At 44.6% G+C, this 24290-nt stretch overlaps 1 protein-coding gene across 6 annotated transcripts; it reads right to left on the bottom strand.

Moving 5' to 3' along the window:
• Positions 1-1286: 1286 nt before the first annotated feature.
• dicer1 (dicer 1, ribonuclease type III) lies at positions 1287-24153 on the bottom strand. Of its 6 annotated transcripts, none has more exons than XM_081721760.1 (29): positions 23607-24151; positions 20885-20926; positions 20113-20239; positions 19620-19841; positions 19207-19360; positions 18926-19050; positions 18607-18741; positions 18123-18304; positions 17756-17924; positions 17105-17577; positions 16848-16980; positions 16500-16742; positions 16254-16408; positions 16032-16164; positions 15832-15907; positions 15607-15746; positions 15198-15377; positions 14577-14790; positions 14292-14445; positions 13911-14093; positions 13712-13817; positions 13379-13554; positions 11927-12689; positions 11579-11728; positions 9786-10614; positions 9301-9569; positions 6624-6786; positions 6331-6406; positions 1287-5739 (listed from the first exon to the last, which is right to left on the bottom strand). In XM_081721760.1, exons 4-29 carry the CDS (start codon positions 19731-19733, stop codon positions 5574-5576), a joined length of 5661 nt encoding a protein of 1886 aa, XP_081577886.1. In that variant the 5' UTR covers positions 19734-19841; positions 20113-20239; positions 20885-20926; positions 23607-24151; the 3' UTR covers positions 1287-5573. The 6 variants fall into 6 exon arrangements, 5 of the variants coding, with proteins under 5 accessions (XP_081577886.1, XP_081577885.1, XP_081577888.1 ...); XM_081721759.1 differs by having other exon boundaries at positions 19620-19808; XM_081721762.1 differs by having other exon boundaries at positions 18926-19047; positions 19620-19808.
• Positions 24154-24290: the final 137 nt, after the last annotated feature.

Below are 24290 nucleotides of genomic sequence, written 5' to 3'. Positions count from 1 at the left end.
AACCGGAGCAAGTGGAAAACAACGAGCCCCTGCTGCATATTTATTTGTCATCTCTTTGTTTTTATAGCACAGAGAACGAATGGCTCAGATGACGCGGCACAAGCCTGCACACTGTCAACACAGGTAATAAGTCACGGTTTCCCCTCCCGTTCCCAAATAGCCCCTTCTCCAAATCAGACAGCTCCGATATCAGACCTGCGCACTGGCCGTCATTCGCATTCCACCTATTACTCAGAGAGAAACCTTTTCAGCAGCTGCAGATATTCCTTTATGCGTCCTTCTCCACGACTGAAGGACGAAGTCTTGAGGAGTCCTCCCTCTTCTAGATGATCTTATTCACCTTGTCCCAGGTGAGGCCCTCTAACTCACCATCATGCTGGACGAATTATTGAGGCACAATTTGATCTTTACCGCTTTCTTTTACCGAGTCGAGCACTGCCCGTGTGCGGTATGTCTGACAGCTCAAGCCTTCACTTGGAGGTCATCCCAACGACCACCATCAAACGATACACGGGCTCCCATCTTTCGAACCTGTTTTTTCCTGTTTGTTCATGTGAATCGTTTTTTTTTTTTTTGCTTTTTCATTCCCTAAACCCTTACGGTAAAACAAAACTCCATAATGTCAAAGACACCAGCGTCTTGAAATGGTGGGTTTTACCTAACGGCTACTTTTAGGATTGCATCAATCAGTGCAGTGCGTCATTTTTTTTTTAATATCAGCAATGGAGTGTTAAACTCTAAATGGAGACGCGAGTGCTTGCACAGCTGACATGAGGTCATTTCTCACCTCAGAAGCCTGAGAGCGAGGTTCTCATTTTCCTCTCCTGGCAAGAGCCAATACAGCCACACAACAACGTGCAAGCACCAAATTGGATACACGAAGTCGTAAACCGGACCGCTGCGAGTGTAAAAGTATACTCCAACACAGTATGCACTCACTTCGTCTACTGCACAAGCCTTTGTGAAAATGCGATTAAAACGTTGCTCACAGTTGCTGGGTCCATCTAAACTGCGGCCTCCGGGCACTCGTAAACTTCTAGCTTAAGCTTTGCCGACTAGCAAAATACTGGAGGTCATCACCGCAGGCCTGCCCAGCTAAGCACCCGTTTAAACCAGCCCCCTGACCCCAAGATACCACGACATTGGCCATTAGAGTCATTACCGTCATAAACGCGACATCAAAATGCAATGCACAATTTTAATACTGAGGTGCTACGTAAGAACACAAATCCCAGTTCAGAGAGAAACGTTGCATATTTAACCAAGAATAGAATTGGGAAGTCACGTTTTGAATGGACCATACCATAACTTTATTGTTGATACATTTAGCTACAATTATTTAAAAAAAGAAAGAAAATAAGACTATTAAAGGTATTTGTGATCCATAAGGTGCAGATCGTAAACCACTGCAGCTCTTTTACAGTATGAGTGAGAATCATTTCATGTCCCTTGTAACAGCGCTGCAGTTCTTGATGGCCCATAACTCCCCGATTGAAAACTCCACTCGTTCTGTTGGTGCGTTGCTGATCTCCATGACCACCACATTCCCAAATATCATGGCCAAAAAAAAAAAAAAAAAAAAAAAAAAAAAAAAGTGTTCACATCACATTCCAGAGCCATTTTTCTTGGCCACCTTGCTGCTGATGAGTGCATTTGAATTTCAGGTAAATTAAAGAGGAGATAACAAAAAAAAAAAAAAAAACAAACAAAAAAAAACCACATTTAAAAAGCCCAAAATCCATAATACCAAAATGTAGGAAATTGCTTACTCAAGCCCTTCTTTGTGGAATACGGGGCTGCAAAAAAGTTGAATAAGAATGACAAGACAACAGACGAGAGAAAAGCAATGAGGGATGGAGTATGGGGATTTCTTCACTGACGCACACTACTTGATCTGAACCTAATGGTATGTCAGATATAAACTAATGAGGGAACAATTTCACCTAAACATAATGCACGACATGCCTGTCAAAGGACTTGGTAGTTTGCAGATTACAATTTAAATGTAAAAATATTACATTAAGGCAGGACATGAATGTATACAAAAGGACATACATTTAGCCCCAGATTGTAGAGATCAACTACTACTTTTCTACAGTGTATTCCTTACACGACGACATCCTGCAGGCACGTGGTATCTTCCCGATCACATTTTAAATACAATTGTAAAAATACCAGCAGTGGAACAGCAGCAAGGCCAAAACCACAAGTTATTCTTTTAAATGCAATGGCATCATATATACACGCATTTTCTTCTCTCTTTCTGACATGAGGTAAAGTATGGCGCCCAAGTGCAATGCTGATTTGTGCTACATGTAACAAAACAAAACAAAAAAAACCCCCAAGAAAATGAACACAATTCTCAGCCAAAAAAAGAGAGAAAAAGAGTCTGCAGCATGCTGTGCAATGGTGAATGGCGGGCTTACATCGAAACTCCCAGCAAGAATAAAACACTATTTTACATAATTCTTTACACGACTTGGGTCATCAATCATGCAGTGGGAGTAGCTCAGTCATCAGCTGTGACATCATCCATTCTGTTATCAGGAGGTAAAGAAAACAAAACAAAAACAATAACAAAAACAAACAGGCGTGGAATCACATGTGGGGCTTCACGTTCTTTGAGTAACAGAACTGTGTAACTAAAGATTCAAATGAGAAGAAAAAGAGTGAAAAGGTGTGCCATTCCTCTCACTGGGAAAAGGCTATAATGAGGCAGAATGTATAAATGGTGCTCTGATTTGGAGGGGGGGGACGACTGCCTATTATATACCAGTATGTAAATGCACCTTCTTCCTGACAAGCTAACCAATCACCAATGTCTATAGAGATGTCAATGATGGCTGTGCAAGATCAAAGACGGAGATGGAGCTGAGGATAGGCATGCAGGATCACCAAAAAACTCTTGCTCAGATAAAAGACTGCACTCAGAGAGCTGAGGAAGGTTTGTTACAACAGGCCAGGCAGTGAGTGACAACTGTCTATTTAGCCCACTGAAATAAAGTACTGAAGGAAGCTGTAAATTTCTCTACACTCAAAATACTCACTGAATACATGGCACCTACCCGAACATACACAGCACAAAGCAATGTCTTGGTTTGCTACAATTAGTAGAAGTGGATTTGCTATTGTAACAATATTAGATGTTACAGATCAATATGTTAAAGAGACAAAAGGCACCATTTATGGGCATACTGTTTTAAATAGGTGTAAATTCATTTAGATGAACGGGAATGGTTTCTAGTGCAAACTGTAGTGTGGATCCCCATCTAAGGTGCACCAATGGGCAGAGAAGCAGAACATGAAGTAACGGGCAAAATTACAGGAATATCTACAAAGAGATGGATCAACATTGCCATATTCAGGACTGCCAAACTAATCACAAAGGGGGTATTTTTGAGGTAGCATCACCAGGGAGATTCAACTTCAGTAATATGCCCATACCAAAAAGAGCAGAGCAGGAGGTACCAACAGTAATAACAAATCTCTTCACTCAAGTCAGGTAGTTAAGACATGTCAAAGATGACATAGGGAAAGAGAGGAAAAAAAATTTAAATGATTTTTGCAGCCTACGCCTCAATTTTTGGGATTATATAATTGAAGCATTACTCATATGTATAACTTGCTTCTCTCCATTAACCAAAATAAAAAGCAAGTGACAGAACACAGCAAATACAAAGGAAAATGACATCACAGACACTGCAAGCAGCCTAATGAGATTTCAAAAGACCTCGGAAGAGGAGTGACCGGGACAAGGCATGGCTTATAGGTGTTCAGGAATAAAAACAATCCAATCTCCACAAATGTTGAGCAATCCTTTCAAACCAGATACACAATTAGACTAAGCTGAATTTTGAATTTTAAAAAAAGAAAAGAATCCCACCGAGTTCCATAGAGGCACTGAGCTTATGTGCAGAGAACGTCCCTCAGCTTACCCTCAAAATCTTCAAGCTTTAAATCAATAAAAAAGGGAACCCATGAAGCAGATCTCTACAGCACGACTGCTGACTAAAACAACCCAACAGATTTCAAAGGTAAAACAAAGAGGTATTATAGTTACAGTGCAAAAAGATGAAAAATTCAAGCTTAATAAACATAGCACCAAAAAAAAAAAAAAAATTAATTTAAAAAAGCATGCGATTAACTGAGGTATTTGAGTGAAGAATGTCTTAATATAGTGAAGACAAAGAGGCTAGACAAGCTATAACACGTACATGAAAACGAAGGCTGGTTTCCACATCTTTAAATGAGTGACTCATGAAGGATTGACTTCACAGATGCAGCCTCTTTGCACTGCACCACTACTGACTTTGGTAAGTGAAGTGAAGTAAATGAACTACAAGCCATCTATTAAAATATTGGGTTGTCCTAAAGACTGTACGTAAAGGTGCTCTGTGTCTTACAGAAGTATCCAATATTTTTTTTTCTTTTTACAAAATCTGCAGCATATTTTCCCAAGTGATATGTCTTACTTTTTTGTGTGTCATAATATCAAAACTAAACGCATCAGTCAATGGTGACATCTAATGCTCATAGAGACTGTCCACCAAAATGTTATCACTCTTGGTATCAAAAGACATTACTGAAAGCCAAGTTATCAACTTACATCATAATAAACATTAAATCTTCTCTCTTTTATATAGGTGTACATTGGTAGTTCTATTTATAGTATTTATATAATATCCAGTTGGCTAAAACAGCTACACAAACATGCATTCTAGAGTGCTGTTAAAAACTTTGAATTACAGTAACTGGGAATGTTGAATTATTATCCGCTTTTAAGGACATGAGGGAGGGCCATATTCTCTCTCAGGTATAGAACACGGTACATACCCAAATGTTTTGGTGCTGATCAGGCGAAATATTCACGACTGAGTTCGTAACACAGCAGACCCTAGTGAAATAAGTGCAATGACGATTAAGAATAGCATTTCAAGACCGTGGAAAACATTGCTCTTGCTCCGTGGTCTGTCTTTCTCTTTCACTCTCTCTCACTCTCTCCCTGCAAGCTTTTTCCATCAGAGCGTTTTGGAAACGCTCCAAAACTGGCACTAGTGCACTGACTGAGGAGTTTAGCGTTTTTTTTTTTTTCCTTATTTAAATGTATACATTTTAATTATATACATTCTAACACTAGTTTCAAGCATAAGCTTTTTTTTTTTTTTTTTTTTTTAACTTTTACACACTACCACAAAGCCAAAGATGTCTTTAAAAAGTGTTAAAAAGAGGAAAGAGGATAGATGCCTGACATTTAACACTTGCAATACATGAATAAAGCACTCTCGTGATGAACAGCTCAGAGGAAACAAAAGATAAAAAGATTGTGTCTGCGCCAAAAAAAAAAAAAAAAAAAAAAAAAAAAAAAAAAAAAAAAAAAGGCAAAGGAAAAAAAATTTTAAAAAAAGTCTTTGCAAATTCTGTTGACATGAGCAATTCTCTTCAATAACAGAAGACCGTCCATGATGCGGACTGGTGTGGAGAGGAGGCATGGAATCTGTGGAGCTCAGCTGTTCGGGACCGCTGGAGTCTGGGTGGAGCTCAGCTGTTCGGGACCGCTGGAGTCTGGGTGGAGCTCAGCTGTTCGGGACCTGAGGCTGATTGGCTTTGAGGCTGCGCAGGGCTCGGCGGGCCGCTGCAGACTTGGCGATGCGGTAGCTTCGACCCACGCCCTTGAACTTGCCCTTGCCCACCACCTCCACCGTCACGCGCACCTTCCCGTCGTACGTCCTCTCAGCAGGGCTGCGGTGGATGGGAGGGGAGAAGTCACTCGCGGGCCAAGGGCACAGACACACAAGTCTAACATCAGCCCAACTAACCAACCCCTACCCTTACCCCACCCTATAGAAAACCTCACCCTTCCCTTAGTCTACCACACCCTCTGGATTAACCTACCCCAAACCTCAACCAACTACACCCTACATAACCTACCCCTACCTCGATCCTCTTCCATGTATAGCCCAAAACATAACTAACCCCACACCCATCCCTAACCTGATCCACGAAAACTCTGAAATGTAGCCTACTCTCAGTTATACTATGAACATCACCCTCCCCAATCCTTTATCAATCACACCCTATACATAAACTACCTGTAAGCAACCATACCTATAATGGGTCGTTCACTTACATGGGCATGTAAGATGCTGGTTCAGGAACTCTGACAGCAGCGATATAACTACTGCACATTTTGTTTACACTAGTAACAGCAGGAAGCTCAATAGAGCCTAAAGTGATTTCACATCAGAAATTAAAGCAGCGACCCACAATAACACAGTGCGATGGACGCTGGCGTGCCCGTTAGGTGGAGCACGCAGCAGGGGGTGCGCGCACCTGAACTTCGCGGTCTCTGGCTCCATCTCCAGCAGCTCACGCACGGGCGAGCGCGGTACGTTGGCAGAAAACTTCTCTGAAAAAAAAAAAAAAAAAAAAAACAAACCGAGGCCCCACCATTTCAATACGGCATTTCACCAGACGCAAGGACATCCGGAAGGGTGGAACAAAAAAAAAAAAACAAAAAAAAAAAAAAGGACTCCAGTTAAGGTCCTTCGCCGCAGGGGCCGGCGAACAATCAAACTACACAAAACGCAGAAGTGACTCAGAGCCTGCGCTGCTCTCGTTCTCACCTATCAGCGGCCTCATCATTGGATAATACACTTGCCAAACGGTCTCCAGTGACATCTTGCTGTCCATGTAAATTGCCCCGGCTAGTGATTCGAAGATGTCCCCCATGGCTTTGGGGACCTCGATATCTTCCTCTTTTTCCTCATCTTCTTCAGATCGGCGCAGCTGAAAGGAAGAGATGTGATTGTGGGGCTGTTTTGCCCCGTCCCTTCGGCGACAGAGCTTTCTCACAGGAGCAGGAAACGCATCTACGGCTATGGTAGACTCATCTTAAATTAACTGCAGACAACAAATAGATGAAAATGTTCTATGCAGTGAAACCAACTCAAATTGAGATTCAGAAAGTATACTCAAAAGTATGCTTGGTTTTTGCTGCAGTTACATTCCCCCCCCCCCAATAAATAAGCACTCAAGTTCAGAATTGGTCATAGAAGGCAGGCCAAAACTGGGTCTGTCCTCAATTACGTTTAACATTAGACTTAACAAAAGCCCTGTCTGTTTGTGGTCCAGTGGATACTGGGGACAATGCTACTCAGCTATGTAATTAGGGAGAACATTACTTATTTTAATGAATTTGCCTTTCCTCATACAGTATCCAATGTTGTCCCTAAGGCATAAAATGCTTTCCAATGAAATAAGACTAGGTTCAGTGCCAAGATAACCATTTCAAAATAAATTCAATCCAACTGCATTTTCCATCAATACTGAAGAAAAATAAAATGCAAATACAAATAGAGAACAGACCCATAATGACTGCCAGCATTTGCATGAAGTTTGAGATATTTATCAATATATGTAAATGATAATGGCACACGTGTGTGCATACGTTTATTACAAACACCTAGATTGCACCATTTTATGTACACTTACCGAGTGCTAATTCTCCATCTACTCTCTAGGCCATGTTCAACTACAGGAGCATTTCTGAATGAATATTATTAGGGTAATATTGCAATGGTAACTGGATGGTAAACTTGCACAAGCTCATTAGGCTGCTGGGGGGTTTTTTGGTCATTGTTTTTGTGTCAAAACCACTGCTAAAAATATTAGCCAAAAAGGAGGCTGATGTACAGAATGGTTGTTGTATTAACAAACGGCGGGTAAGTGTATACACATGTGGGCTGTCCAAGTTGATTCTTTTGCAAAGTTAATAATTTTGTAGTCTCGTTAATCTCATTTCCCTGTTGATCCTGTGCATCCATCAGGTCACTGAGAAGCAACAAGTCAGGGCTCCTTTGAGATTAGCGAGGTCTGTGCATGACTCTGTCGTGGGAGAAAGACCTCACTGCCAGTTGCTCCTCACCAAGAGTGCAAGGTAAATAAGCAACGTGAAACTACTGGCTGACGGCGTTTTTCCTTATTGAGCCAATTAAAAAGGGCTACCAGCAACATCCTAGTTAGTTTTATATACGAAGGGGATTCATATTTTTTTGTACCTTTTTTTTTTAATGTTTAAATAGCACTGAATTTCTCCGGTTATTAGGTTATATTGACTTTATGAGCATATTTCTTTGTAACAAAAAACAAAAAAAAATCCAACAATTTAAATGGTGATAAAGACCTGCACAAAATGTTTACTGTTTAGATTCAAAATATATAAACAAGGAATGCGGTAATCGGTATATGAGCCATTTTGTAGCTGAAGCCATTACTGATGGGGTTTATCATTCATTTTCGTTGAACACGAGTCAATTTTCCCCGCAACTCGAACATCCTTGAGATGAAGCACTGTGTTGCTATGCCCATTAATCCCTCTTAAATTCTGAAGATGTATGTCTAAGTGTAAAATGAGTCTGCTCTAATTACCAAGTCACCAAATATTAAGTACAGTATTTGCAAACTTTGCAATTTCCCTTATAATTAGCTTTTGTTAGCCTATGTGGTCGCAATTACTAATTATCGACGCTAATTCCTGCTAGCGCATATATGGGTATTCCTGCTCATTGCAGGAATAATATATTTGCTTTTTTTTTGGTCTAGCAATTCAGTGTGTCCATCTTATACAGCTTGGGTGATGCTTCTGACAGTTGTTGATAATTATGACAGCATTTAATTGTATGTTGTAGTTTTTTGTTTTTTTTTAAGGCTTTTCTGGTAATCTCAGCCTGAAGCTTGTCTCTGTCTTATTAGGCAATACTGTTTACTGACTCCCAACACAGCTATCCCACACTGATGGGAGCAGACCATATGCATATATTAAAAGTGCAATACAATACATCAAGTCACAGGTTCATAAAGGCCTTGGTGCTTACTTTAAAGGGAGACTTCAGCAGAAGACTATTAGACTTCCATTGTGACTTTTTACAAGGAATAACCACTCACAGCGGTAAATGAGTCATTCAATCATTAAATTTAACATGGTATGCTCATCATTGGGTTTTGTATTGTGTTATATCTTTAAAACAAATAACTGTCCCCTGTTTAGTCCAAGATCTTTGTGACTGTAGCAAGACAAGGCTAGTTATGCAACTGAGCACTGGAAACAACTGAATGTGTATGCCAAAAAGGTACTGTTGTCATTTTAATGAAATTAATGAAGGTCTCATTTTTTCGTAACATTTATGTTTTAAATTTAAAAATTGCAATTAAAAATGTAACTGTTTGCCAACCATAATTATACTGACTGAACGCTCTCAAAAGGTATTCATCATTAAAACCCGAAGAAGCTCAAACACTAACCTCAGAGTCCATTCCTTGCATTTCATTCTTTTCCAGCTGAAATTGCACAAAATCGTCAATCACGTGGAACAGCTCAGGTGAGACAGCTTTGAAGTACTTGTGGTAGTCGTACTTGACAGCCAGGGAAGCGAATATGGTGTTGTTGACGAGCGCAGAGCGCAGGTCAGTGAGCACGCCCGGAGAGTGCTGGCGTGGGTCTTCATAAAGGTGCTTGGTTATGAGGTAGTCTAAAATCGCGTCACCAAGGAACTCCAACCGCTGGTAACAATCTGTTCACACGTTAAAGAAACATGCATGGAGTAAAATCAGACAGCACCAGGGGTACATTCACTGATATCTTGCTGGGCACCATCATCTGCCCTAGTAAGTTCTAATGTGACCAAATACCATTTTTAATTTACAGATGTAATTAAATTTTTCAATCTACATAGTTTCTAAGACACAGTGGTGTTTGGTGATTCTAGAGACCTTTGCAGGTCCCCCACCTGTGATTGTGTTGTAATGGTATGAGGCGTGAGTGAAGGCCTGAAGGAGGTAGGCCTTGTTCTTGAATGTGTAGTTGATCTTCTTCTCGAAGTTCTCGAAGCCGGAGATCAAGTGGTGGAGGGTGCGTTCGGCGTCCGGGTGGTCGAACATGCAGCGCGGGGGGATCCGGAGCCAGCCGTACTGCGGCTCGGCCGGTTCCTCTGTGGCCCTCCTTGCCCCTCGCTTCTCAACCGGCAGCACCTTCAGGCCCAGCGAGCAGAGGAACATCTGGGCAGCACGCTCTCCGCAGCTAGTCAGGTAGCAGCCCAGCAGGGCCTCCACGCAGTCGGCGATGCTCTTGTCGGCGATGCACTGCTCCGTGTGGAGGTCGTAGGAGATGGACTGCTTGCCGGCGTCTGTGCCACAGTTCTCTTCCGACGGATTCCAGAAGCCCACCACGAAGTCGTCCTCCTCACCGGCCTTGCTCGGGTCCAGGTAGCACATGGCGTCCCAGGAGCTGTAGTCGAACTCATCGCCGATGCCGCTGCCGCCGCCATCCGAGGAAAAGTGACAGCTGCCGAGCGCGGCCCGCCGCGGAGCCTTCCAACCACAGCTGGGCTCTGTAGATGGGAAGGTGCCAAGGGAGATCTTCTTGCCAAAGGCTCCGGAGCCAATCAGCATGGTGTCGATGAACTTGATGTGCTCCTGGTAATACTCCAGGTCGTCCTCGACGTTCACCTCATCCTTGGGCTCCTTCCACATCAGGTCTTCATCCTCCACGTCAGGACCCTCATCCTCATCATCGTAGTCATCTTCATTGGCTTTTCCATTCGCCAGGTCTGCCTTTGTCTTGATGGACAGATGCAAAAAACAGACAAGAGAGTTTCAGTTAGAACACATTAGGTCTACTGAATGCAGTTTTATTGAAAAAAAAAAAAAATGGTAGTATCCCACTCGGAGTCATCAGCTTGAACCTAATTCAGCAGCCGACACACATCCAGACTGTCATCTTTATATCATTAACACACCATAAAGTTGACCATGTGGGAAAAATTCTGATGAATATTCATTAAAATGTTATCAGGCCTGACATCTAATATTGTAATAATATGGAGAATTGACGCTTAAAATGAGTCAGCCTTGGGCAAAACCAGAGTAATCTTACCACACACAGCCTCAACCACACCAAGCTATCCAAACCATACACCCAGAGCACCCACTCAACGTGTGGAGAAAGCTTGACATTTTTCCTATTGATTTCTGATATACACATTTTTTCTTTTTCTTTTTTTTTTTAACTGATTAACACCACATGTTCAAGAATCAACTGAGCTTGAAGCACATAACTGAATGCTGTCTAACTGCTTCAGTGTTTGATCTCATGCTTAAAAAGAAAGCAAGACATCAAATTCCTGAATTTCCCTTTTTGTTATAAAATTAACTTCCCACCCAATTACACAGTAGCCTTCCAATATTCTTTAACTCACTGCAGTAGAAACATAAGGAAAGGATGCATGTTAAATTTCTTGTGAAATCTCACTACTGTTGCCTGATCCATGACACAGAGGAGTGGGGGAAAAAAAAAAAAAAAAAAAAAAAAATCCTACGCTCCAGCATCCCAGAAAGCATGAACCTGCCCCCTAGTGGCAAGCCTGGAGAATGGTCAATGTGCAAACAACGCCAACATGTAATAGTCCACAGCGCATGCATGAGAACAGCTCTGTAATTGTGCGTGAGGACACAGGTGGATAGCAGGTTGAGCCAAGCACACACAGCACAGAGCAACCATCAGCAAGAGCGTGAGGAGCCCCACCTCAGAGTCGCCTTTGTCAGTGTTGCTTTTGTCCTGGTTCACCACGTAGCCGGGGGGTAGCCAGTTCACGGGCGGATCGAAGATGGAGACCACCATTCGACTTGGCAGCCCCTTCTTCTTCCCCAGACGGTAAAGGTTGCAGTTACTGACCTAGAACGAGGCAAAACGTACTGTTCTTACCGTTCAATATTCATTGTCCGGATGTTTAAAAAAAAAAAAAAAAAAAAAAAAAGAGGCAGAGATTGTTTCGCACAGTACTTAAGGCAACAATCCTAACTGGTAGAGGAATTCCACAAAAAGCGTAAGAGCGTGTATGTATGTGTGCGTGTGTGTGAGCCCACAGTTTACCTTCTTACTCCTCATGTAGGAAAGTCGGCCCTCGTGTGCGTCGGGGTACGTGCAGAACAGGTAGGTGGTGATGGCATGCTTGAGGAAGGAGTCGCCTAGCATCTCCAGCCGCTCCAGGTTGAAGCCGTCGCTGGCGTTGGAGAGGGTCAAGGCCTGCAGAATCAGGCCCGGGTTCGGGCCCAGGGTTTTGGCTGAGTCACAGGGCGGTGCTGCAGACCCGCACACCTCCAGAGACCCAGACACAGGTGGAGCGGTGCTGGTCGTTGCCGCCCCGGAGGCTAGGCAACGGTCTGAGGTAGCTTTCTTGACATGCCCACCGTGGAGGTCCAAGTCCCTGCCCAAGGTACATTCGTGGACGCCGCTCGAAGGAGGCTGCACAAGAACTGAGGTAGTGGCTCGTGTCGGCAGGTTGCCCTCCTGCGCGGCCAGCCAGGAGCGCGGGCAAACATCGTGTGCGTGCTGGTCGCCGCCGTTGGCCCCCGCTCCATTGCTGAGGTTAGTGGGACAGGCGCGCACACTCCCTTCTTGGGCTGGAGCCATCGGGGGCAGCACACACGCCTCTAGCTTTTCGTCTGGTGCATTGCAGTTATCATGCGAGAGAGCTCCCCCTGGGGGCTGGGAGGCTTCGGCACTAGGGCCTTCCTGGGCAGTGTGGTCAGGGGCAGAGCTTGTGCCAGGCTGACGGTGATCATCGTCCTCCATGCATGAAATAAACGACTTGCTGTCGATGGATTTCTTCCATCCAAAGTCCAAATTTGGATACCTGGACAAAGCAGTGCATGTAAAGACGACAAGACTCTCTGAAAGGACAAACACATTTTGTTCCTAGGCTGCGTTCAGCCTTCAAAATCAACTGTTTATACAGAGCAGTTTACAAGAATGCAAAAAGAGCCCTTAGAAAAGTTGCTATGCAAGCTAGTCAGACTAGACCACTTTCTCAACAGTTTACATGCAGAAACAATTTATTTTTTACTACCAATTCATGTTTAGTAGTTTCAAAACGGCTCCAAGCTTACCACAGATACAAATCAGAAAGCTTTGTTGGATGAATGCAGTGATCAAGGGATAATTGTATTGAAAAGGGGAAAAACACAAAGGACAAGCGACTGGCCTCAATGTCAAAACTCTGCAAAATGGGTTGTTGATTTGTGTGTGTGTGCACGTGCGTGCGTGTGTGTCTCCGTCTTGGGTCATGCTGCATGAAAAATTTCCCACCTGGGACAAACTTGAAACAATCTAGTCTGACAGCAAGTCTATCAAAGTGCAGTCACAAGAACATACAATACAGCTATAAGACCTTATACAGCAAAACAGCCTAGAGTTTCATCTGGTGACCAATCTCACTTTGCAGACAAGGACAAGTTTCAAGGAGACAGCAGGAAGGAGTTGTCAAGGTATTTTTCAACCAGTCCTTGCGCCCAAAAAACTATGAAACCGCTCTCCGGGACTGACCTGAAGTCAGGGGGCAGGCTCTGGGCCCCCACGCCCGCGTCCATGGCCGTCTGAGCACGCAGCTCCTCGGCCGTCAGAAGGCAGTGAAGTCTGTAGAGGATGCTGGGAAGGCAGACAGCCTTCCTCCACAGTGAGGCAGGGATTGGGTGAATGGCACACAGCTCAGGAACTAAAATCTGAACAAACCGGAAATAGGCAAAGTCGAGAAAATTAATGAAATTAGCCCACACGATTGAGTCCTCTGTGGTAGAATGCGTGAAGTGCACCCATCACACATCTGCGAGGGCACTGGAATCAGCGCTAGGGTGTAAACGCCCCCCATTGGATTAGCACCTGTTTGTTTTGCAGACTTTCCCACTTGGCCTTCCTCTTCTCGGCACTGCTGAGGGGCAGAGCTTTTCCCTTCTGGTTGAGGTGGCGAGGGGTTAACAGATTCAGCCTGCGAGGAGGGGAAACAGCGCACTCCTTGAGTGACCCTGGCAGAGAAGCATGCATGCTGGGAAGGCCTCACTTGCTGGCCTTGACCACCCACCTCGAGGATGTGTGGTCCACGTCCAGGAGAGGCTGGTTGACATTCGACAGGTCCAGGTTGTACTTGGTCTTGTAGTACTCGGCAAACGTCTCATACTCTGGAGAGGGGAACTTACTGAGGGGCGTGAGGTCCGTGTACACGTCCGCGACATAAAACCGGTGCGGCTGATCGAAATTACGATACCTGAGAGACAGGAGGGGGAGGGGGACAAAATACAATGTCCAGAAACTTTAAAATCTTTAGACTTCAGGCTACACAGTTTCTTTCCTTTGAAGCAAAATGAGCTAGTCTTTAAAAAACAGCTGCATCGAACAGCTGTATATCCTCAAAGGGAGTTGAAAAAAAAAACAGGACGTGAAGAGAAAAGGGCTTATCGTCCACCTCGGAATGATGACAGCATCCTGGTAATCCTCCAGTCGGAACGTGAACGGGTTCTGCTTGGTGTACTGAGTGTTAGGAATGCCGATGCGAGCCTCGGACTTCTCAATCTCCTCCATGAACTTGAAGTCCATATCTAAAGTACTGGAATCTCCAACTGAAAAGAACATGGCTTGGAGTCAGATAAAGAATTCTTATGAATAACGACTGGAGTCTTATCTTATTCCACTCCCTCCCCCATGCCCGCAAGTTCACATTCCTACTGGGGAGGAAACCCCGTCAACTCACCCACGTTGAGAGGTAGGACGCAGTAGGCCGAGTCAGCCTCTGTGGGCCTGAACTCAAGCGCGGGCTTCTCCAGCCGGAGGATGTGGGAGAAGATGTACTGGTGCAGGCGGGTGATGAGCTCCAGCTGCGATGAGCTCAGCGTGAAGCCATACTTCTGCAGCTCAATGGAGATGGTCACCTCGCCTGAGCGCGTGTACACGGGGAAGTGTGGGATCTGAATGCAGGCGTCACACACAAGCGCACAGAGCTTCTTACCAACAATGTCTTCCAAGCAACAACATATATACACACACAACATTAAAAAGAAGCACACAAAAAAAAAAATTCCAACAAGACGACATTGTTAACTGCTGAACAAAGTGTACATGTACACTGAAAGGCTATAACCCATCTGCCACCATACACTTGCGTTAGCCTCTAGGACTTAAGATCAATTATCAGTTTCCGACAATACAACACCGTGGGATGGATTTCTGGGTGGTGGACCACTCTGAACCCCATGACCACGCCTTTAACATATCTGTGTTAACACTGGGATGAGAATGGGTCGCCATGGAGTATGGTTCCTCCTGAGGTGAAAAAAGGGAGCTGTGGAGCTTGGCAGAGATGAGGGCCCCATACCCGAGGTATTGGTTTAGCTGTCAGAATGCCGAAGCATCTGGTGGTGTCCTCGGGAGGGTAGAGCTTCCTCCTGCGGAAGTTCAGCTCATCAGGGAGCGGCGTGGTGAGCACCATCCCGATCACGTAAAGGTAGTAGGTCTTCTCCAGAACAGGATAACTGCCCCGCAGACACTCTGGTATCTACACACACACACACACACACACACACACACACACACACACACACACACACACACCTTCAATAATCACCTTGCATTTAAAATAAAACCATTAGGTTTTAAGATCAACTTTCAATGATTTCAAGATACAATGACTGTTCTGAGAATGAAATGAGTCCCATATGAAATGGTAGCATGATGTTAAAAGCTTGCTGTTGACTCTGATCCTCCACACGTCACAGAGCACTCACGGCTTTCGGGTAGCACTGTCTCCTCTTGGTGGAGCCTGGTCTGCCAGGAACATTGGTCTCCTCTTCATCATGCAAATCCAGCTCTTCCTCATACTTCACTGTCTCTTTCCCCACTGGCATCAAGTGGTCATCCAATTCACCTGAGGGGAGAGAGAGGGATTCATAAATTAAGGCCTTCATTCAGCAGCTGCAGTAAGGAGGTGGTGGCGGAAGGATCGGCCATACCTATTTTGTGAAGTTTTTCACAACACAGCAGAGCCACAGCTTTCTCCGCGAGCCTTGCACACGACATCAGTGGGCCCTACAAAGGCACGTGCGAACACATGAGCGCAGAGCTTCTAAGTGCAGCATACTTTTAGTGCACCATCACCATCCTCATAGAAATATATATATATATATATAGAAAAAAAAACACTGGAACTCACTGTTATGGGCTCCCGGAGGGGTGAGTTGATAGGGAGGAAGAGTGTGGATTGGTATCCGCCCGCTTTCAGCTCAGCAGTCTTGCACTTGGGTGCCAGGTGGGTGAACGGATCGCTGGGCAGCCTGGCGCAGTACCTGCAAGGCAAGAGTCACAGGCATTAACCCCTGCGAGATCGCCGAGGGACGTGCGATCCCATGCGGGTGTCCTCAAGCACAACAGTCACCTGTTGACGTGGCCGATGGCCGTGTTGATAGTGACCCGGGGACCTCCATCGTCTGCGCGGAGCACGTAGGGTGGCAGGATGTTGTCGTCGTCCAGCACAGGCTCCGCCTCCACATCGCCACACTCCGCCGACTTGGAACACTTGTTTCTGAGGATCTAACGGATGTGGGGTGACAACAAAAACAAGTTGCCATGCTAATTTCAACAGCTACGCCCAGAAGAACATCGCTCCCGAGTAACTACAGACCTTCTCGATGGCCTTGTACGTCTTGAGGTCCTCTTCAAACATTTGCGTGTGTTCGCTGTCAGCCAGCATGATGTAGTTAGAGACAGGGGCGCGAGCTCGGCCCTTGGACTGCACATAGGAGCGATACTCGGTTGGCAGGTCGAACCGGACCACCAAATTACACTTCGGGATATCCACCCCTTCCTCCACGATGCTGGTAGCGATGAGCAGGTTGGTTTCGTGCGCTCGGAATTTCCTTAACACCTGGGGGGGAGGGTTGGGGGGCAAGAAGCTCAGGCTCATGGGTGGGGGTGGGTAAACGGGCCGAATGCCAAATGGGAAATAGTGGAAAGGTCCGTCCTGACTCACTTCTTCCTGTTTGCGGAACTCCACCTCCATCTGTTTGTTGCGGGGCTGGTTCTTGCCGATGCTGTGGCCTGTGATGAAGTTGCTGCTAATGTAGGCCAGCTCTGGGTCCTGCTTCCCCGCCTCCTTGATCAGCCTGTTTCCCAGAAGGCATGCATGGCATGAGGAATTACCGGGGATGTGTCCACACGGCGCATCACAAGAACAGCATGACAAGATCATTCTGCAAATTAAAAACATACCGACACTGGAAAACCAACCTGTTGAGCACCACGGCCGTGTACCGCCTCTCCACGAAGATGATCCCGCACAGGATGTTGGTGAACGGCGACGGGAAGTTGGCCTCAGGTTTCTCCTTCACCTCCACCTCCTCGTCTTCGTCCTCGTCCTCTGAGTCGCTCCATGAGACGTAGTTGTCCTGGTTGCGGTTGTTGTACCACTCCACGCTCTCGAACTGCTGCCTCTCGAAGGGCTTGTACTCGCGCAGGATGTCTAGGAGACGGAGCACCTTGGGCGTGACGAACCGCAGGTCCAGTGAGGCGGGCGAGAAGTGCTCCTCACACAGCGCGTGCAGCTTGCGCAGGGCTGTGTCAGCCAGCAGGAGAAGCTTACGGCACATCTCGCCCTGCTCGTGCTTCACGTACTTCTGGAGCTCGCGCACCATGATGCCCGCGGCCTTGTCTGCGCACCACGGCCCCAGCACGGTCAGGACCGCCCGGCAGTCACTCAGAACCTGGGGAGCAGAGTAGGTTTATGGGCCGGAACAGGGCACAGGGTTAGGTTGTTGGTGACTGAACCATTAGCTAATAATTTTATCATGCGAAACAAAACTGCGGACTAAATCGTAAGGAAAAAACATGCATAGCCGAAAAGATTATAAAGATTAATTAACAACATAAAAAAGCAGAAACCTGTTTAGATATGTAAGTGGGGTCTCGGTCCTCTCGATGTGCAGGTAAGTTGCAGTCATTGAGGAACTGGAGAGCTTCGTCCAGCTCAGTCAGAAGCCTCTCAGACAGGCCACTCTTATCTTCATAAAGGCCACAGTCCAGCACCACCTCCCGAGGCTGGGATGCGTACCTGCAGTTTGGGCCAATGAGAATTTTTTTAAAAATGCAAAAAAAAAAAACAACGCAAAGTTCCTATACATTTTCTAACACCTTTAAAAATTAATTAAGGTTCACTAGCACCTACAAAAGGCATGCAGGCTGGCTGTCTCCACATGATTCTTTGCCTGTGTGAAGGTAAGGGAGCAGGTAAGCAAGGTAGCAAACGTACCTGTCCAGGACGACGAGATCAGTGGCCGTTTCCGCGTTGCTTTTCAGGATCTGCTCCAAGTTCTGGATCTTGTCCTCCAGGTCAGAGGGATCACACTTTCCGTTGAGAATGGAAGCGGTGAGCCCCAAGACACGCGGGAAGCTAGGAGAGTCCTCATATTTCTGCCAGCATGAAGACGAGACCTTTAAAGCCAGTGCGGACAGCACCTAAGGCCAAATCTTACCAAGCCCACCACAGGAAAGGTCCTCGACATTACACAGCCCGATAAGACATGAAAAGCATATGTGTACACATATTACAGAATTGCCAACTTGATGTTAAGTTAAATATTCATACACTCATTCCCACAGACCTGCAATGACCAGTCACACCAGGACTAAATACAGGGTTATTAAAACACTGACATCTTTTCAGCATGTCCCCAGCCTGACAGCTAGATGACGCATGTAAATCTTGGGTTAAATTCGACCCGACGCCATTTCACCTTCATTATGTCTCGATAAGGATGGTCCGTGATTGCGAGGTGACATTCGTCAAAAACCACCAGGTTGATTTTTGTCAGTGGCAAGACCCGACCCCTCAGCACATGCAAAAAGACGTGGCACGTCATGACGAGCACCTGTGGAGAACACACGGACGGAGCCTGCATTAAGGAGATGACACCCCGCAAAGATCATAAAGACATTACAGAGGCCGCATGAGAGAGCTGATGCCCCACAAAGATAACACACACTACAGAGCCTGATTTCGGGGGTGGGGGGGTGGAAGACGGACTCGAGTCCACTTGGTGCCTGTAATCGCACCTGATTTCCCATCATCTCCTGGCTCCATTTCTCCTCTGGCCATAACACTGAGCTCTCGGCGTACTCCCCAACCTGAAGATCGGAATGGGTCCTTACCGTGGACGCCTGCTGGATCACAGACTCTGCTACAACCAATAAATTGACACAAAAGGACAAAAAGAAAGAATATGCTGATCTTTACAGAACTTTTTTTTTTTTTTTTTAATCGGTTTTCAGCAATGACTAAGCATCTAACAGAAGAGAGCGCAAACAGGGCTTCCCTGGCTACTCAGAGCTGCTACCTGTGTTCACCAGGAAAACAGTCCTCTTTCCTTCCTCCTGGCGGATTTGATGGGAGAGCTCTTTTATAAGAAGTACTGCAATAAAGGTCTTCCCTGAGCCTGTGTTTAAGCAGACTATAGTATTGTGTTCAAGAGCTGCTTCAAGAAGTTCAACCTAAAGAAAAAAAACAAAAAAAAAAACAGGAAATGGTGGGGGGGTAGGTGGGGGTGCGAAAAGAAAGCCAAGCTAATAGTAAATCACTATATACTCAGATTGTATATGACTGATGAGCAAAGTGCAAGCAAAACAAATGGGAAATTACACTCATTTTTAGACAAACGGTCCATGCGACTGACCCACTTAATCCACTTAAAAAAATGTTAAAGAAGTACACCACCATAGCCTATTCATGGGACCATCTTCATGGGCTTGCCTGATATTTCCTTGGTGTGTATATGTTGTCGTGGATAGCTTCTTGTTGCCATGGGAGACCGAAGAAAGGCCCCATGGGTGAGGAGGCAGGGGTCACCAGCTGCAGTCCTGCCATGCTTAGGGATTCTGAAGCAGGGGGCCTCCACTCATCCAGTGTTTATCTCATTTCATCCTGGCCTTCTAAAGCTCGCTGCACAAGAAGGGGCAGAAGGTCTCTCTTACACTGGTGGCACATGGACAAAAATCTGAGTTATACTTATGTGGCTTCTAACAGAAACATTACTCCATTTCCTCTGATAATCATAAAAATTATTTGATGGACAGGAATTTGGGGGGGGGGGGGGGTCAGCTAAACTAAAAGCACCATATTCAAAGAGACCTCAGTCAAGAAGCCCCAAATGTGCTAACAAGCAACAATCATGCAAAATACAACTCATTGGGTTATAACTTTTGAAGCATATGGAGAGTGGTGTGTGTGTGTGTTGAGCACTCACTGGGTGTGTGTGTTGAACACGCTGCTGTGGAGGCAAGGAGCACTTATTCTGGGTTTCATCATCAGCACTGTTCACTTGACTCGCTGATCAACCCTCCAACCTCTGGTCATACACACGCCAGAGGGGTCTAGAAGATGAAGCCCACACTCCACATTAGGCAACATCCACCAGATGCAAACAGTAGGCGCACACACACCGTCAACACTATAGAAGTACCAGTGTGCAACATATACCGAAATACCAACTCAGTGCTACAGCATACCACATATATACCACTATAGCATGTACACACATAGCAAATTGCTGTAAGCATTGAATGTGTCGAAATATTAAATATATATTAATATATATTAAATATATATTAATAGACAACAAATTTAAAAAGTGACTATGGAAAGGTCAGCAACATGTTATTGAGAACAAGAGTTCTAAAATACAAGAGGGTAAGGAACAACAGTGAGATGACAGGTATAATATGAGTGGTCCACAGAGTGAGCTTTAAAGTTTGTGCTACAAAAAAATAAACCCATTTATTTCTTCTTTATTGTTGCAAGAAAAAAAAACATGAGATGACTCTATACTGCTAAGCTTCATTCATTAGTGTTTTGAAATCAGATCCAAATATATCAAATGTTCCAGCTCTCAATTATCACAATATCAAATTAAATTCATAAGACATAGCCCAAACTGTTTGATTCATAGTCCAACAAAGTGCACTCTTATTACTTCATGCAACAAAGGGAGAAAAAAAAACCAAACAAACACACACTACCTTTTCACAGTTGATGGGACGGCCTAAGAATCTTCCAACGGTCTGAAAACAAACCAGAAAATTATGATATTATGGACATATCTGTAGCAAAGATATGGCACCTGAATTAGGATGACAGCTGGCTTGTAAACACCCTCCCTCATCCCCCAACCACAAAATGGAAACCAAATGACCCTCCGCCCCCTTCATCCTCACCCCCAACCACCTCTGCGAGGCATCTCGGCTCCTGCTGCAGCTCACGGCACCACGATGATCCAGCTTTACCGCGAGAGCACATTTGCTCTTGGTTAAAATCTGTTTCCCCACTCCATGCTGGAGGTTTACTAATCTAATTCGACCACACGAGATATTCGCTTTCAGTTTATTTAGTTATTTATTTCAAACACCAATGCCTCTCTTGGGTAGCGACATGAGCTGTGCTTAATGGCTGAGCAAAACATCTGTGGTAGCCTGATGGTTTTAAGTTTGCCCACTTTTACTTAACTGGACAGTAAAGAAAACTCCTGATACTGGTGTGAAAAGCTTAAGGCAGAGAAGTCTGATTTTTAGGGCCAGAGAAGCCTGTTGAAAATGGCACTGAGAAGCTTGTGTCTCATCCTAAGTCATCAACCGTCAGTTGCCGTCCAGGACCACCACGGAGCCGGTGAGGTTTTGGAGAACCCTGCACTGATTAGAGCAGACTAGTTGGCAGACGAACGGCAGACCAGCAGCCTGGTGTCAAGGCAGCCTAGCTTCCAAAACAAAGCCCAGAGCATGACCTACATTAGCATTCCAGTGTTGGTCATGGACTGCACGTCAGACTAGTGAGCCTCAATACAGCGCTTATCTGCACATCTCAGCAAAGGCAGTTGAACGAATGATGAACAATACCACTGGCACACATGGTTTAGAAAATGAAACGCATCTTAGTTACAGTTATCCAACGCTGAAGAGTGAGTAAACCTGGTTTCCTCTCCTCAAAAATAATAGATGAGATTGTTGACAGATTACTGAAAAAATAAGCAGGTATCAATGTGGTTTAGGCCTAAAGGACTAGTCTTCATAAATCTAAATGTGTTTTCTGTCAAAGTGATCACCGGCATACTCGCTACTTGAAAAAGCCCCAGAGGCAAGCCATCATTTAGGCTCTGCCTGGAAAATGAAGGGCAGGTTTCCATAACCTGTGTTTCACATTCATTCGCCAACTCTCATCAATAATTCATCCCTGCTTACATTACTGCCACTTTAATTTGAAGGCAGCAATACATTAATTGTGGGAGAAATGACATTTGTTGAGCACATGTTGAGCCCAAGTGCAGGCCTCAATATCATACAGAATTAGACTACACATTAATCTGAACTGCAGAAACCTATAGTTAATATATTTAAATATTCTGACTTTTTTTGTATTTTTGTAATCATTGAGTAATGTGATAAAATAAAAAAACAGAGGGGAAAAAATGAATTGGCCAGAGTAATTCTAAACTGGACTACAGGAGGTCAGAGTGGGGATTAATCAGAGAAACTAAAAATAACTTGAAGGATATTTTACATACCATGGGAAAGAAAATAACTCGTATTACAGTGCAGTGAAACTATTTAGCTAGAGAGAATGAGCAAGAGACTAGAAAGTCTGCCTGTTCTCACAACTTTATATAACATGCTCAAAAAAAGGTAATTTAAGAAAGCTATCCAGTTACGCACGCACACACACGTCAGGAATGACAGAAAACGCTATCCTACAAGAATGACAAACGATTACTAGGTTAGCCATATTGTAACCATTTGAATTCACCTTACACTGGTAAGATAGCCTAGTTAGTTACATGATTAATGGGACCAGTATTAATGATTTTTTACATCTGCGTAAAATGATAATTTACAAACCAACGTAGCTACCACACAAATAATGTTAGCTATAAAAAATAATAGCTCATTACCTAAATATTAGCTAGCCAACTACACTCGCAGCGGACTAAAGCGGATACCCGGAGTGATGGCGAGCTTCGATACGTTTCTAGCTAGCACACAGCGCAAAACACTGCCTAATAGGACAGCAAACCCAGTTGCAATTAATCGCTGCAGATAAACAGTTCGTGTCGATCTAGGCCTCACTGCGACCTTGGCCTTGTACGCATTTAGCAGCGCTCTCGCTGTGGTTAGCCAGCCAGCTAACTAGCTATGCTACAGCGGCGATAATCATTACAATTAGCTCAAAGCTAACTAGGTAGTACAGATCTATTTATGGGTCCGTCGTTAATAATTACATCTTTTACTACAGCGTTCGTCATTTAGTGCAAATCTTCGTGGCTTTAGAGATCGTTTCCCTGATGGGGCTCAAACCCATTGGCGAGAGGAAGCTAAGCAGCTAACTGTCTAGCGGACTAACAGTAAGACTGAACCAGACTCGATGCGTGGTCGAGAGACGAGTACAAAAAGCCGATATGAGGCCGTACAATTTCGTACAACCTTTCGTTTATCACGCCGTATAAAAGCCCAACGGGCACATTGAAACTACTGCTATTTGTACTCATTAAAACATTCCAAAACGGACGACGTTGACTGGCTAGCAGAAATGTCACCGAGCTGGCCTGCTCCTCTGAAGTTGGCTGTGGCCAGAGCTGGTTTGCTGCCTATGTAACTGACTATTTCGATTGCAACTTGCCATTGTTAAATTCTACCCACAGGTCAAGCGTTGCCGAATTATGTAACGACACCGTTCACTAAATTGTGAGAGACTCACCTATCGTGTATCCGTTATTTGTCGGCGAGTGTTCGTCCGTGCTGCCCCTCTCCCTTCACGCACACGTGAAGCCAGAAACAATATAACGACGTGAAGTGAAGCCAGAACTGACTATGGCTGTAGTTTTATTAAGTCTTTAGTTTAAACAGAAAATATCATCAACAATAATAATAATAATAATAGCTCTTAATATTGAAGCTCCTGATTGAAAAATCGGCAAAATCTATCTGCAAAATTTATCTGCAAAAAAAAACCGTTTTTCGTATAAAATAGCTTTTATTGTTTGAATGTATGGAGTCGCCTAAAATGAACTACTAGTTTATTCCTGCACTCGTGTTTTTCAGAAAGAACAGTTATGAGATGCTGGAGAAAATGAATGTTTTTCAGGATGTCCCTTGAACTGCCACAAGGGGTCCGTCTAATGCCAGTTAGAGCTCACTTGCCCACTTGGTGTTTTGCTCGATACAAACTTATTGTGCCATATGCGACGACCAGTGTGCTTTTTGTGAAACCTGGACCAGATCTACTCCGCTTCCTGGAATCTTATAACTAAAAGGCGAATTTTTGGACTGTTTGCACTTGTGTAGCATGTTGTCTGTTGCACTGTTGTTTTGTGTTGCACCATGGTCCTGGAGGAACATTGTCTCGTTTTTGTTGTGTACTTGTATATAGCAGAAATGACAA

Source organism: Electrophorus electricus, chromosome 10 (assembly GCF_041902795.1).
Source record: "Electrophorus electricus isolate QZ-2024a chromosome 10, ASM4190279v1, whole genome shotgun sequence".
Classification (NCBI taxonomy): Eukaryota; Metazoa; Chordata; class Actinopteri; order Gymnotiformes; family Gymnotidae; genus Electrophorus; species Electrophorus electricus.
Note: the sequence above shows the minus strand (reverse complement) of the source record. Positions and strands in the feature narration are given on the sequence as shown.

What these genes read in the sequence shown, in the direction of transcription:
- dicer1 (XM_081721760.1), bottom strand. Translation starts at nt 19,733, where the DNA reads ATGGCAGGACTGCAGCTGGTGACCCCTGCCTCCTCACCCATGGGGCCT. An exon ending in CAGCTAAACCAATACCTCGG is followed by an intron (nt 14,791 to 15,197) that starts GTATGGGGCCCT and finishes GCCTGCATTCAG; the next exon opens with ATCCCACACTTCCCCGTGTA. An exon ending in AATGATGAGGCCGCTGATAG is followed by an intron (nt 6,407 to 6,623) that starts GTGAGAACGAGA and finishes TTTTTTTTTCAG; the next exon opens with AGAAGTTTTCTGCCAACGTA.